Genomic DNA, 11,173 nt, shown 5'->3' with positions numbered 1-11,173 from the left:
AAGAGAGAGAGAGAGAGAGAGAGAGAGAGAGAGAGAGAGAGAGAGAGAGAGAGAGCAGCAGCTGGTGTTCAGAGGACAACCTGAAGCAATAGTTTCTCTTCTACCACGTGGGTCTGAGGATTGAAAGCAGGTCTTGGTTTTAAGTGCCTTTACCTGCTGAGCCATTTTGCTCACCCAGAAATTTTTTAAAATTCAAGGCATTGTAGGCGGTGGTGGCACACACCTTTAATCCGAGCACTTGGGAGGCATAGACAGGTAGATCTCAATGTTCAATGCTAGCCTGGTCTACAGAGTGAGTTCCAGGAAAGCTAGGGCTACATAGAGAAATCCTGTCTCCAAAAACCAAACCAAACAAACAAGCAAATAAATAAATGAAGCCATTTTATTTTTGGAACAACATAATGAGATTGTTATTTTAAATTGAGTTTATATTGACATTTTCTTAGTTTAATTTCTAATATAATTAATACTGACAGACTTAGACAGTAAAACCAAAGCTCTTTGAAGTCTTCTTAACCTTTGGAGCGTAAAAGACTCCAATGTTGAACTAATTTCTAATATAATTAATATTGACAGATTTAGACAGGAAAACCAAAGCTCTTTGAAGTCATTCTTAACCTTTGGAGAGTAAAAGACTCCAATGTTGAACTAGGGGTGGCTCCACTTTCCCCATCTGATTCTACAGTTTCTGAGAACTAGGTAGAGAACACGGCACAGACTTGAGCATCACCTTAGGATGATGGAACTGTGATCTGAATCTGTACTTCTCTAGCATCACAAAAAGCAGAATTATACAAACATCATATCACCTAGGACCTTAACTACTAAAACAGGAAAACTGGGTCCTAACTTTTGTCTTGAAAGCAACTTTACAATATAATTTTTTTTTTCTGACTCTAGGGAATCAATGCACGGTTCTAAGAATCTTTGTTACCTTTTACTAAATATCGAGACTTTTCTTTCAGATGCAGGTTTGCTTGTGCTTGGCTTTCCAAAGGTTGTTCTCCCTTTGCTTCAAAGGAAAACAGAAAAAAATTCTTTAAAGCAAATACAAAAACACCAGTTCAAGTAATTTTGGAAACATGTTAACCTCTTTCCCCCACCAATAACAAATTTTCAAGATCACAGAAGTGTTTGGTAGTTGTTTTCATTGGAAGGAGCAAAAAGACAGTAAAATTTTAAAATATTATAAGTTTTAATTTATGCCTTTTTAATTTTAAAATTTTAAATTTGTTTATATATGGATAAGAATTTTAAGGAAAATATAAAAAATGATTATAGGTTGACAACTATGTTTGAATGGCTGATTAAGTAGCTTATATGTAGACGTTATGCTAGTATAGTACACAGTAGGTTAGAAATAGCCTTCTATTAACTAGAAGAGCAACACTCTGAGTGAAAAACTAATGTTTCTGATAACAATTTCTTTGGTTGGTCGCTTTGTGAACCATGTCTTGCTCTGTAGGCTGGGGAACTACTTTGTGGTCCACAGTGGCCTTGAACTCAATTCAGTCTTCTTCCTGGAGTCTTTTGAATACCAGGATTACAGGCGTGTGCGACCACACACAGCTAGAAGAGCAAGTTCTTTTTCACATCTAGTCCCTTCAAACTTGAAATAATTTTATAGCTTCCCATCACAACAAATAATATTGCTTTGATTTCATTACTACCTTTAGTAGTTGGAAACATCTTAGTAAATTAAGTTATACCACACTGCCTGCTTAAACAGTTAATTACAAAGTAAAAGAGGAAAACAAGGAGTATTGGAAGGATGTCAACAATGCTTTTATAGCAAGGCTAGTAAACAATGAGACGAACCAAACCACCTAGCATCACTTCCACTTTTAGATTTCAATGACCCCAATCAGGCACTGCTGGAAGAGACAAGATTAAGACATCACTTAACTTTTGTACTATTTCTTACATCTGCCTCACCCTAGACAGTAAGTATGCAGCTGAGACCCACAGTTGGAGGCACTTACGTTTGAGGGGTATATATGCCTGGTTTATCGAGGTCCTGGGATCTCAATTCCTGTATGGAGAGGCGGCCAGCACCACCGGTGGAAACGGAACTGCGCTTCATGTTTAGAACCTAATTCATGATTTCAATATCAGAAAAATGTTCTAATGCAAGTGGTTCATTAAGCAACAATTATCACTTTTATTCTGACGTAAAAGAGTAACTAAGTCTGTTCCTTTACGATAGTATTTTCCCTGTGTGCTGTATTTGTTTTTCATGTACACTTAAGTCTTCACTACAGATAACACCTATGCAACTTCAAGTATTCAATACACTCAAGCAAGGCAATGCAAAAACGAACATATATGATTCCCGCATCACAAGGCAATCCATGATTGCCAAATTTCTTTTTTTTTCTTTTTGGATTTTCGAGACAGGGTTTCTCCGTAGCTTTTGGTTCCTGTCCTGGAACTTGCTCTTGTAGACCAGGCTGGCCTCGAACTCACAGAGATCCGCCTGCCTCTGCCTCCCAAGTGCTGGGATTAAAGGCGTGCGCCACCAACACCCAGCTGACTGCCAAATTTCTATAAGTTATCCCTGCTATCTCTTATGTCTATTTCAATGGTTACTCACAGGCTGCTTGACAAGAAATCTCAGGCTCCTTAACTTTCCTCAAAATGTTTCCTTTGGCTTCAAAAACAGGAATCATTCTGTTTTCCTAATGTCTACGTTTCTTGCTTTATGTTTAACCCCGTGTTTCTCAGTTAATATCCACTATTGTCTTTCTCGTTCTAATCTCCATTTCAGTAAACATAAGCAATCCGGTCCACAACATAATGTAGAGACTGCTTCCTTTCTCAAAACATTTTAATATCATAAGCATGCCTATGCTGGGCGATGGTGGCGCACGCCTTTAATCCCAGCACTCGGGAGGCAGAGGCAGGCAGATCTCTGTGAGTTCGAGACCAGCCTGGTCTACAGAGCTAGTTCCAGGACAGGCTCCAAAGCCACAGGGAAACCCTGTCTCGAAAAACCAAAAAACAAAAAAACAAACAAACAAACAAAAAAACATAAGCATGCCTATGTCGGACCCTGTCTTCACCTCTACAGGGCTAGACACTAGCTAGCCACTCAGCCTTTTCAGGTCCTGCCCTGGCTTCCTTCGAGGGTGAGACAGAACTCACTGTTGTTGTAACAATAATAATAGCGGCGAGAAGAAGTCACGCCATGCATAGGAGGTTTATTGGAAGACGAGAGAGAAGGGGCAGAGGAGGCAGAGACTAGTCTCTGGGGACAAGAGTGGCAGGAGAGAGACGGAGGTGGAGACTGGGAGAAGGGGGTGGGGGCAGGCCCACCGTTTACAAGGAAACATAGCAAATGTGCACAGAAGTGTTCTTGGTGGCTACAGGCGAGGATCTATCCTGTTAGGACTCTAAGGGCAGGCCAATACAGATGCCCAAATACTAACACCCACTTTATTGTTTGTTTGAGTTAGGGACTTTAGCACGCTTGGCTGTGCACTGAGCCACATCCCTCCTTGTTCAGCTGCCTACATTCCACTTAGATTTTATTCTCAAGACTTCAGTTTCCCAGACTTTTTCTCCTTACACGGCTTTTCAGCTGCTGCATTATCACGCGAACGCAGCGTTCCAACCTGCTCCTCCCGGCAGTCACCGCCACCCCCCCACGCCCCACACCTCGGTCAGCAATCGGCATCCTCTTTTCCCTCTACAGGCGCTGCACCCCCCGACCCGCCCCACACCTCGGTCAGCAATCGGCACCCCCTTTTCCCTCTACAGGCGCTGCACCCCCCGACCCGCCCCACACTTCGGTCAGCAATCAGCATCCTCTTTTCCCTCTACAGGCGCTGCCCGCACAAACTTACCGATCCCTGAACACAGAGCCTGGCAGACGCCACCCCAGGTCTCTTGACGCCGCAGAGCCTTTTAGCAAGAACAGAGTTAACCCCGTGTCAGCAGTTACCTTTCTCTCTTCTTCTTGATGAGATATGTGGTTCTTGGCAAGACCCAGCGCCCAACTTGCAGTAAACAGCACAACTGTGTACGAAAACAGGCGCCAATGCCAACTTAGAGCCGTTTGGATTTTAAAATCTCCGCCCGCGTGACGTCAGAACGCCTGCGGCGAGTACGCTTACGCGTTTCCTCCACGCCAGTCCCATTGGCCGGAAGTGCGTATGTGTTGGTCGCTCGGCGGCGCACCAGGATCCCTGGCTTTTAGTAGCCGGTGTCTTCGTTCGGAGAGGAGTCTGGCCCTATCCTCAAAACTGGCACCTAGGACGAAAGCTTCGTCGGCACGGAGCGGCCCAATCTCTCCTGAAGTCTCATTCCGTACAGCAACATGGCTGCGTCCATGGACTAGGGAAGCGAGGGTTTTCTTTGACTCTGTAAGGATGTCTGTCAGGACCTGGTTTAGATGAGTGCTGTTTCCAATGCGAGAGTCTGGGAGGTAGCGTGTCCCTTTCTGACTGTAGAAGATGCTGTTGAATGTGGCGGAGCTCTACTGATCCTTTGGTAGATCAGGAAGAGTTGGAAGGATAAGTAGCGGCAGGGTGCACCAAGTGCTGTGGATTCTCCTCTCCCAGAGAGGAACTACAAGCAGGCATTTCCAGTTCCCAGACAGGGGTGGGAAGGCCTAGGGCGAATGCTCAGATTTCTGAATCTCGGAGCTGTTGTGCCTCTAGCTAGAATTGCAGTTTTGTCCCTAGCAGCCCTTTTGACTTTCAATCTTTCCTAGCCATCACTGTGTCTCCTCAGCTCAAGTCACGGTGGACTGGGAAACCAAAATCACAGGCATCACCTGAATCCTCTCACGAGTGTGAGCAGATGTGTTACCAGCTGTTATGTTTCAGACACTATCAGCAGCAGTTCATGCGGATTATCTCATTTAGTTCTCCAAACTAATGACAGTAGGACATAAAAAAGACTTTGGTTGGGCATTATAGCGAACGCCTTTAATTCCCGCACTCGGGAGGCAGAGGCGGGGGAATCTCTGATTTCCAGGCCAGCCTGGTTTATATAGCGAGTTCCGGGACAGCCAGAGCAACATAGTAGGACACTATCTCAAAAGAACCCAGCCAAAGACAAAGATAACTTTTGAAGCTCAGTGAAATCAAGTAACTTAACCTGGAGTGGTTCAAGACGGAGGCAGAGACGGGCAGATCCCTGTGCGTCTCTTGAAAATAAGGCCAGCCTGTTCTACATGCCATGTAAGACCCCGTCTTTAAAAACTGACAAGCAAAAACTAGTTCACGGTCACTTTTATAAGAAATTTGATTATAAACTTTATTATTATTAGCTGTGCTATTCACTTATTTCTTCTTCAGTGCCCTCTTAAAGTTTCCACTACATTATAATAAAATAAGTTATATCCAGAAATGTAAAACGTATTTTAAATGAGGATAAAGTAGTTCTGATGAACCTAGTCACTGGAGTGTGGCTCAAACAGACTGTCGTTATCCACCTTTAATCCTGAAGTTCTGACCTAACAAGCTAGTTAGTTTGCTTTAGACTTAGTTGTGAAGTTCTGTCTTAGCAGACTAGTTAGGTGTGCCCTTCTGGTGTACTGTCCATATTGCACTTTGTTTAGCTGGAGCAGTCTTTTAGAGGTAATTACCATTCTTTGACTCGATGGGATGCTCATCTTTGAAGGATTTAGTGACTTGAATACTTGGATGATGTAAACTAGTGCCTCAATCCAAGGACCAAAACAGGACCATGGAGGGCAACGAAAGAAAGGAACCTGATTTTAAAAGTTTTTTCTTTGTTTTTGTTGTTATAGCACTGGCTATCAAATCCAGCAGCCCCACACTGAACTTCGTTCCCAGACCTAGTTCTGGGTTTTTTTAGGAGAATGTCTGTGGTGCACCATTTGCCACCTGGGTGGCTACTGGATCATCTTTCTTTCATTAACAAGGTCAACTATCAAATTCAGCAGCATCGAGAGCCTTCCTGCAATAGAAACAAGCCCACTTCTTCTGTTGACCTGGATTCTCTTCAGATGGATGCCACATCTCCTTCTGGAGCTCCTACTACGTGCTCTGCTCCTGACTCTACTGCTGTGCCAGCCAATGAAATCATCACTCAAAAGTATGCTTTCCGACCTGAGCTATTTAATGTCACCAAACCTTACATAATTCACAAAGAATGCCAGCAAAGTGGCCAGAATGAGGATTTAGTGACTGGTGCTAAGCAAGATGTCTCCATTTCTGTTGGGAAGGTAGGAAGTGTTAAGCTTTATTTTTTTTACACGAAACAAAAATTTAGTCCAGTATTTCAAATATCTTCGCATTTTCTAAGTATAAAGACTAATGTGAGAAGGTGTTAGCATACCCAAGAGCTATATATATGTCTATTTATTATTTATTTATTGTTGAGTCAGGGTCTTGTGGGCTGTCCTCCAACTCGCTGTGTCTGAGGTTGACAAATTTCTTATCATCCCGCCTCTATTTGCCAAGAGCTGGTGTATAAGCATTTGCTATCACCTGCCTTTAATTTTATTTCCTGCCATTCTAGAACAACACATTGCGTGTTTCAAAAAGTAAGTCTAGGCCTGGAGTGATTTAGCTCAACAGGGAGAGGGGCTTGCTGCAGGGTCTCATGACCTGAGTTTGGTCAGCAGGGCCCACTTGGGAGAAGGAGAGCATCGACTCCCACAGATCGTCCTCTAACTTTCACACGGGTGTCCTGGCTGTGCACCCTTCCCTCAATGCGAAAGAGTGAAAACGTAAATAAATGTACAAAAAATGTAAACAATGGCCTCAGACGTAAATTGTCTATAAAAGAAACAAAACTGTTTGTGTAGTATCGTGTTGGAACATGGGCCAAGGATGGAGTGAAGTGAGAATTCTGAGTGCTTGTGAGAAAACACCTACAGAACAAGACGTGAGCCTTGTTACCTCATTGTTGTTTATTCAAAAACACGGAATTGTCCTTGGAATGTGATTTGGGCCCCTCTCAGATAGAGCAGATAGGAGTGAGTTTACTTCAGAGCATTCATTAAAACTATTGTTATTTGTTTTTGTGTCTCTATGCCAGGGCTTGTCCACCTCCTTTGGCTTGTCCTTGTGATTGTATACTTAAATCAGGTGACTCTTTGTAACCCTAGGGTATCAACTGTCTGATGCTCGGAATAAGCTGGATATTGTGTGAGACTTTAGTCTGTCTCTTCTCCAAAGTAACATGCCTTTTGACTTCAATTTTCAAGTCAAGGTATTTTCAAAATACCTATCTTGGATTAATTCAGCAGCATTTATATGCAAATATCTTTTAGTAGCTGTTGCTCCTTCCTCAGCATTCAAACAATTCAAAGAGAGCATAATGGCATACAGTATCAAGATTCTCTGTGTATTTTCCATCTTTATGTGGCTTTACTTTAATCTCTATTTCTTTTATTTTTTACTTTTAACTTTTGGCTTTTTGAGACAGGTTCTCTGTGTATCTTTGTCTTGGAACTCCCTCTGTAGACCAGGCTGTCCTTGAACTCACAGAAATGCACGTGCCTCTGCCTCCCCAGTGCTGGGATTAAAGGTGTCTGTTAGGACACCTTGAACTCACAGAGATCTGTCTGTCTCTGCCTCCCAAGCACTGGGATTAAAGGCATGTGCTACCACACCTTGAAGTCACAGAGGTCAATCTACTTCTACCCCTTGAAGTCACAGAGGTTAATCTACCTCTGCCTCCCAAGTGTTGAAATTAAAGGTGTGTACCACCACACCCAACTACTCTCTTTCTTTCTCCAAGTGTTGGGATTAATGATGTGTATCACTACACCCAACTACTCTCTTTCTTTTTTATGTTTAAGGACTTTAACCTTTAGCCTGTATATATTTTTAACACACTATAATATATATATATATATAAACTATATATATTATAACACACTATAAAACACTATTAGAGGTTTTTTTCATCTTTGAATCTCTCTTTACTGTATATCTCTATTATTGACCACATGAGTATTTATGGAGAGGATTAAAGCCATGGCTTTGATGGCTGTATCCAGCCCATTTTTTAGCTTTTTGCGATTCCAGCCTCAAGGCAGAGGTACCAGCTGTAGCGTTTTTTTAAGGTCCCTGCCAGCAAGAAAGCTGCAGCATTCTGCTCACAGACCACATTTAAATTTTGTAGTCAGACCACTGCATGAAAGAGTCAGAGTTTGCCCTGACAGGTCGACCCAGAAAGTCGGAATTTTATAACGGCGCAGCTTTTTTTCTGCTATGGCTGAAAACCGAAAAGCATGCATTGAGCTTTTAATCAACACCGTTTAAGTGTTTCATGGCAGGACCTCTTAAAGGAACTGCAAGGTTTTGAAGCTAAAAATGAGTCAGGAAGTTTATCTTAGATGAGAGTGCTTGCTTGCCTCTAGCAAGCAGAGCAGATGGGGAAACTGCTGCTACCAAGACAACATGCTTTACTCTATTCTTTTCCAAGCTTGCTCAGGCTTTCTGTGGATGCAGTTATCCTCGTGGGTGCCATTCTGTAACATGAGGGCCTGCTCGTTGGGGTATCTGTCCCGCCTGGTACCCCACAGCCAGCAAGCCCCAAGGAAAATCACACAGAGATCTCCATAAGTTATAATACTGATTGGCCAATTACCTCAGGCTACTTATTAGCTCTTGTAGCTTATATTAACCCATAATTCTTTTTTTTTTTTTTTTGGTTTTTCGAGACAGGGTTTCTCTGTGGCTTTGGAGCCTGTCCTGGAACTAGCTCTGTAGAACAGGCTGGTCTCGAACTCACAGAGATCCGCCTACCTCTGCCTCCCGAGTGCTGGGATTAAAGGCGTGCGCCACCACCGCCCGCCTTAACCCATAATTCTTATCTATGTTAGCCACATGGCTCAGTCCCTTTTCCAGCAGGGCAGGTCATATCCTGCTTCTTTGGTGTCTGGACAGGACTTGGGGGAATGGGCTTCCTTCTTCCTAGAATACTCCTGTTCTCCTCGCCCCACCTCTACTTCCTGTCTGGTTGACCCGCCTATACTTCCTGCCTGGCCAATCAGCATTTATTTAAAACATGATTGACAGAATACAGACAATTCTCCTGCACCATCATCTTTCCAGAATAGGCTCATGTAATAGAAGCTTGAGAGAAGAGTGGTATTTTTGGAAAGTTTTCTAGTGATGAAGTAGGGAACTGCTGTGGAAAATGCATATTTATAAGGTACTTGTGTTTGAGCATATATTTTGGGGCAGTTTTCCAAAAGTTTGAGTCTGGTACAGTGGTGGTACACAGCTGTAATTTCAGCACTCGAGAGGTGGAGGCAGGAGGATCAGGAGTACAAGGCCAGGCTTGGCTGCACAGTGCATTCTTGGTTAACTCGGCTGGATGAGATCTTCTCCCAAAAAGCAAAACAAAAAACTCTAAAACAAGACTCACTCCACCAAGAAAAAAAGCTATTTGAGCATACTACACAGGATTAAATGGTGGGAGTAAGGTTTGTCCTTGTACCATGTGGATCCGTGGCCCTGCGGATTGAACTGAGGTCGTCAGGTTCAGCAGCAAGTGCCTTCAGTGTATGCTTTCATCTTGGATGTGTTTCTTGAGTCCAGACGAGTCTGTACAAACTCCACTTAGATATTGTCTTCTTAGTGATAGGAATGAGTGTCATTCATTTAGCCAGTGCGTGTTTGTGCATAGTAATTAAGTTTGTGCACAGTACCTGTACCTATTGTACCTTATAATTGGTTAAGAAATTAGGCAAACATGCTAAGAATTTGAGTAGCAATGTTAGTAGTGGTAACCATTTCTGCTTTTGGGGGTACCTGAAATGCAGTTTTTAATATCTTGTGATTTCTTTTTTTGGACATGTTTTTTCTTTTTAACAAGTATGTGCTGATTCATCTATACTTGAAGCATAAGAAAAGAAAATCTCAGCTATATTACTCTTACTAATCCAGACAACCAAGCTTTTGATTTTAGCTTGGATAAAAGGTTTTTGTTTTTATTTATTTATTTTTTCTATAAAGACAGGTCTTGCTTTAGTTCAGGTTGTCTTGGAACCCACTGTGTAGACCAGGCTGTTTTAAACTCATGGCTCTGCCTCTGGAGTGCTGTGATTATAGGCACTTCCACCATTGTCTGAGTTTCTGTCCTGCCGGTTCACACATTCATTAAGTCCCAAAGAAAATCACGCAGAGGTCTACATTAGTTATAAACTGATTGGCCCATTAGCTCAGGCTTCTTATTGACTCTTATAACTTATATTAGCCCATTATTCTAGTATATGTTAGCCACATGGCTCAGTACCTTTTTCAGCAGGGCAGGTCACATCTTCCTTCTGCTGTGTCTGGGTAAGACTGCAGAGGAATGGGCTTCCTCCTTCTCAGAATTCTCCTGGTCTCACTGACCTGCCACTTCTTCCTGTCTGGATGTCCCGCCTATATTTCCTGCCTGGCTACCGACCAATCAGCATTTATTTAAAATATAATTGACAGAATATAGATAATTGTTCCACACCACATTGCTTGACAAATTTCTCATTTTATTTTATTTATTTTAAATTTCATTTTACATTCCAACCACAGTATTCCCTCTTACCTCTCCTCCTCTCCATCTCACCTTCCCCCAGCCCCCCCCCATTCACTCCTCCCAAAGGGTAAGGCCTCCCATGGGGAGTCTACAAATCTTGCACATTAAGTTGAGCCAGGACCAAGCCCTTCTATCATGTTAAGGCTGAGCATAAAGTCCCACCATATGGAATAGTCTCCAAAAATCTAGTTCATGCACCAAGGATAGGTCCTGATCTGATCCCACTGCCAGGACCCCTTGGGTAGACCAAACTCCACAACTGTCTCCCACATGCAGAGGGCCTACTTTGGTCCCATGGAGGCTCTACAACTGTTGGTGTAGAGTTCATGAGTTCCTCTAAGCTTGGTTCAGCTGTCTGTAGACTTTTCCTTCATGATCTTGACCTCCCATGCTCATATATTCTCTCCTCCCTCTCTTCGACTGGGTTCCCGTAGCCTAGTGCTTGGTTGTAGATGTCTGCACCTGGTTTCATCAGTTACTGGATGAAGGCTCTATGATGACTGTTAGGGTAGTCTGATTACAGGGAAAAGCCAGTTCAGGCACCCTCTCCCCTATTGCATTTCAGCATCTAATGAGATGATCATGTGTTATTTTTTTTCATTTTGTTTATTTGGTGGGTCACAGATTTCTTTTTTTTTTTTTTTGGTTTTTCGAGACAGGGTTT

General features: G+C 42.8%; 2 protein-coding genes across 3 annotated transcripts in view; one reads left to right on the top strand and one right to left on the bottom strand.

Moving 5' to 3' along the window:
- Ndc80 (NDC80, kinetochore complex component) overlaps positions 1–4,120 on the bottom strand; it is a 38,138-nt gene extending 34,018 nt beyond the window's left edge. The window contains exons 1-3 of one of the 2 annotated variants that reach the window (XM_005367547.2): positions 3,944–4,120; positions 1,983–2,092; positions 935–1,012 (exon numbers count right to left, since the gene is read on the bottom strand). In XM_005367547.2, the coding sequence (XP_005367604.1) occupies positions 935–1,012; positions 1,983–2,083 (179 nt within the window). In that variant the 5' untranslated portion in view covers positions 2,084–2,092; positions 3,944–4,120. Of the gene's footprint in view, positions 1–934; positions 1,013–1,982; positions 2,093–3,845 lie in introns of both variants that reach the window. The other variant, XM_013353925.1, reaches the window with a different exon arrangement.
- A 61-nt stretch (positions 4,121–4,181) lies between these two features.
- Mettl4 (methyltransferase like 4) overlaps positions 4,182–11,173 on the top strand; it is a 32,982-nt gene continuing 25,990 nt past the window's right edge. Inside the window, exons 1-2 of the mRNA XM_013353926.2 lie at positions 4,182–5,186; positions 5,759–6,196. Of these exons, the coding sequence (XP_013209380.1) occupies positions 5,831–6,196 (366 nt within the window). The 5' untranslated portion in view covers positions 4,182–5,186; positions 5,759–5,830. The remainder of the gene's footprint in view (positions 5,187–5,758; positions 6,197–11,173) is intronic.

This window comes from Microtus ochrogaster, unplaced genomic scaffold (assembly GCF_000317375.1).
Source record: "Microtus ochrogaster isolate Prairie Vole_2 unplaced genomic scaffold, MicOch1.0 UNK20, whole genome shotgun sequence".
In the NCBI taxonomy this organism is placed as follows: domain Eukaryota; kingdom Metazoa; phylum Chordata; class Mammalia; order Rodentia; family Cricetidae; genus Microtus; species Microtus ochrogaster.
This window is presented reverse-complemented; position numbering and strand designations above follow the sequence as displayed.